This window comes from Pteropus vampyrus, unplaced genomic scaffold (assembly GCF_000151845.1).
Source record: "Pteropus vampyrus isolate Shadow unplaced genomic scaffold, Pvam_2.0 Scaffold788, whole genome shotgun sequence".
Taxonomy (NCBI): Eukaryota; Metazoa; Chordata; class Mammalia; order Chiroptera; family Pteropodidae; genus Pteropus; species Pteropus vampyrus.
The window spans coordinates 29,411-33,189 of record NW_011889569.1 but is presented as its reverse complement, the minus strand read 5'-3'; the positions used below and the strand labels follow the sequence as shown (position 1 = coordinate 33,189).

Below are 3,779 nucleotides of genomic sequence, written 5' to 3'. Positions count from 1 at the left end.
CCCGTAACCAGGAGTGAAGGCATCCTGACCCCCACAAAAGGCCGGGCCGACCTTGGCCGCCAGGCCCGACCCGGATGCCCCTTCTCCCTCCTCCTCACGCACCTGCTGCCACCGCCACAGGCGCCGGCCCTGTTTCTCCCCTCCCCGTTACTCTGCCCGGCCCAGAGGCTGGAAACCTGATCACGCAGGGCCCCCCCCCCCAGATGTCCTGGTGGCACTTTAGGCTAACATAGCCTGCCACCACTGGAGTGAGGGACTCTGCCACTTCTCCTGAACAAGCGCACGGCCATTTGGTGGCCCAGTGAGGCAGGGGATCCGGACGGGAGACTCTCCAGGCCAGCAAGGCCCCCCCGCCCCCCCCACAGCTCCGCCCCCGGGCCATGGGGCTTAGGCCAGCCTTGCCCTCCCTGGAGTAGGACCTCATCCTGGGTGACGGCTTCTCAAGGATGGATGGCAGGAGTGGGAAGCACCAGCAAGGGGTGGCGGCAGAAGCCAGGAGGTCAGACACGGGGCCGGGGATCCGCTCTGCGGACTGCCCAGGGTGCGGAGTCGCTCCTTAGGCTGCTTCTCAGTGCGAATTTATTTACTTTCTCTAATTTCCAAAGACGGCGCGATGAACCTGTCTGCTCTCGATAACCAGCAACCCCCACGGGCGGGGTGGGAATGCAAGTTTAGCTTTGGCAGAAGCCCAGCATCCCACACCTGCCATCCCACACGCCTCCCTCGCCGGCTCCCCCAGCGTCCTGCGGCAGACGGGAACCGAGGCAGGGCCGGACACGCCGCGGCCCGCTCTGCTCCCCACCCCTGCCAGCCGCCCCCCTCCCCTCGCCCTCACTCTGGCCCCTGAGCCCACCTCCCAGATAAACCACTGAACCCCGGCGCTCGACCTGGGGTCCGCCCCGGGGAGAAGCCAAGCTAACCCGGCACATGCCGACCACACAGCCGGTGGGTGGCAGAGCCGGCCGCGGGAACCGTAATGGGCCATGCGGGTCTGCGGCCACCTCGAGACAACGTTGCCGGCACGCTGGCCGCCAGAGGCCAGGACGTGCAGCTGCGCGACCTGAGCCCGCTCTGCCTGCCTGTGTCCCCGTCACCCCTTGTGAAGGGCCCTTTCTGGGGGGCGGGGCCGGCCCCACAGCTTCGCAGTGGCCTTTACAAGCCGCCTGGTCCCTCCCAGTCTGTAGGACCAGGAGGCCTCCCGAGGGGCGCGTGTCCAGCTTGGCGTCTTCGCGTGTGGCCAGCGGTGACTGTCTCTTTCCCGAACGTCAGCGGCATGGAGGCAGCGCCCGTGTGCTGTGCCCTCGGCTGTCTCGGTCCCTGGCGGGCGTTCGGTGTTTGTTGAATGACTGACCGAGGGAGCGCGGGGCGAAGCGGTTGGCTCTGGAACGTGCCCATCCCCGACAACGTGACAGAGAGTGGCTTTTCCTTGTCTCCCCCCCTCAGCTGCTGAACTCCTTGTCCGTGGACCCTGACGCCGAATGCAAGTACGGCCTGTACTTCACGGACGGCAAGCGCAAGGTGGACTATGTCCTGGTGTACCACCACAAGAGGCCCTCGGGCAACAGGACTCTGGCCAGAAGGGTCCAGCCCAGCGATGCCACGCTGGCCGCCCGCAGCGTCAAGCAGGACCAGCCGCTGCCCGGGAGGGGGCGCCCGGTGGGAGCGGACGAGCCGGAGCCCCCGACGGATCTCCACGAGGACAAGCAGTCCCGCAGGGAGGAGTACGAGGGGAACCTCCTGGAGGCCGGCCTGGAGCTGGAGCACGACCTGGACGTAACTATCCCGCTCCTTGTGGCTGCTGCGGTGGGCAGCGGGGCGGGGCGCGGGGCGGGGCGCGGGGCGGGGCGCGGGGCGGGGCGCGGGGCGGGGCTGCAGGTTTCAGAAGGTTGAGCTGAGCGTCCGCTTAGCTCTAACCTATTCTTAGGGATGGCGGAAGAGAATGCTGTTTGCTGGGTAGAGATTGCTCCTAGATAGCTTTGGGGAGCACCAAGCCAGCCCCCTCGATGGTCACGTCTGCTCCCAGGCAAGGGCTGACCTCCTAGCAATGACCTTTGGGGACAAGGCATTTCCTGCTCTGGTCAGTTCCTTCCCTGGCCAGAGGGACGGGGGACAGCTCTCCTGGGAGTCTCCTCAGTGGCCGGTCTTGGCCCTTCTCAGGGCCTCAGTTTCTCTATCTGTCGAATGAGGAAGTGGGTCTGACTCATCCCTGGGGACTTGGTGCTCTTAAATCCCCCAACTGCAGCCCACGCCCCACAAAGCCTGAGAGCCTCTGGGAGGGAAGGGCTTGGGGGAGGAGCAAAGAGTCCCCTCACCTGGCAGGCAGGGCCGCCCTGGTGGTGGAAGGTGCAGCAGAAGGTGCAGCAGCGTGGAGGGAAGGACCAGCAGCCTTGGTTTGCCGGTGCTCCCCCCCACCCATTAACCGCTCTGCGAGTGCTCCCCCCCACCCATTAACCACTCCGTGCATGGGGGTCCTGCCTTCCGTGAACACTGGGGGACAGGCCCCTAGCCCGCAGAGCTGTCACCATGTGGGTTAACGAGAACCAGTAAGTCTCCACAGCATACTGACAGCAGGACACGTGGTGAGCTGGCCACGGGGAAGCCGGCAGCCACCGCGAGTGTTTAAAGTAAAAGTTGGTGTCGATTCGTTCTTTAATTGATGAGAACTGCCAAGTCCTTAAAAAAATGAATGCTTTGTGTCCGGTGATAGCTTTGGGGGTCGATCACGGAGTCCGGGGTGTGCGGTCTGTTCCGTGACGAGTCCATAGGACTTCCCTCGAAAGCAGAAAAAACGCACAGCAGGGCCTCTTCGTCCCCTGACCTAGTGGTCGTGGGACCGTGTGTTCAACACGGAGCATCCCTCTGGGTCTCGTTCACCGTTGGGGGCTGGGCCGTCTGCCTGGCAGGGTGGTGACTTCTGCTGCAGGCACGTTGGCATTTCGAGGGCGTGTGAGGGGCCTCAGGACACGTGAATGATCTGGAAGCAGAGATTTGGTCCTGACAAGGTTGCAGAGAGCGTCTGTCCCCGACTTTGGGCCGCAGCGGCGGGCAGGGGTGTGTGGCACTTCTGAGTTTTGCGACTCACTTTGTCTCAGACCTGAGCTGGGGTCACTCGGAGGAGAGCAGGCGGTTCTTGCCGACTTTTCGCATTGTTCGTGGGAACAGAGCTGCTACTAAGCAGACCTGACCCCAATGTGTCATTTTGTAAATGGAGGTTGACGCGGGCTCCACAGGAGGTGCCCCTGCGGGAGTTGGGGTGTGCGGCGCCGTGATCCGGGGCTCGGTGCGATGTGTGCCTTGTCTGTTGACCAAGGGATTTACTATCTGTTACTGTCATTCTGTTCTAAACACAACAATTAAAATCTCAGGCCTGCAAGGGCCCCCGAGGCCTGGTGACTCACACCGACTCGGGCCGTGTCCCGGACCCTCTCTCTACCTGTCCTTTGCGAGACGTGTTGAGCTGCTTAAGGCCTCGGTTCCCCTGTGTGTCAGATGGAAGTAGCAGAGTGTTCACGGCGCCAGGTTGTCGTGAGTCGAGTGCAGGGTGCTTAACTCGGGGTGTGGCCTGCAGCCCGTTCTCACGGGTGGCGTCGACGTTCTATCCGATGTGAGGGTTCGTGTAGGAGCAGGAAGAGACGAGAAGGCAGGTCTCTGGGAAAGCTTCACGTCCTCCATCCGACCTTGAGATAGCAAGCACACTTAAAGACATGGGTTATTGTCACCAAAAAAGATCTCGTTTTCCAATAGGTGACCCCAAAACGTCATTGATAGTTTGGCTCTGT

The 3,779-nt window shown here is 62.8% G+C and overlaps 1 protein-coding gene across 1 annotated transcript in view; it reads left to right on the top strand.

Moving 5' to 3' along the window:
• Positions 1-976: 976 nt before the first annotated feature.
• Positions 977-3,779, top strand: part of LOC111734107 (anoctamin-1-like) — a gene marked incomplete at its 3' end in the record, with an annotated part of 25,922 nt that continues 23,119 nt past the window's right edge. The window contains exons 1-2 of the mRNA XM_023526279.1: positions 977-1,099; positions 1,444-1,773. Coding sequence (XP_023382047.1) covers positions 977-1,099; positions 1,444-1,773 — 453 coding nt within the window. The remainder of the gene's footprint in view (positions 1,100-1,443; positions 1,774-3,779) is intronic.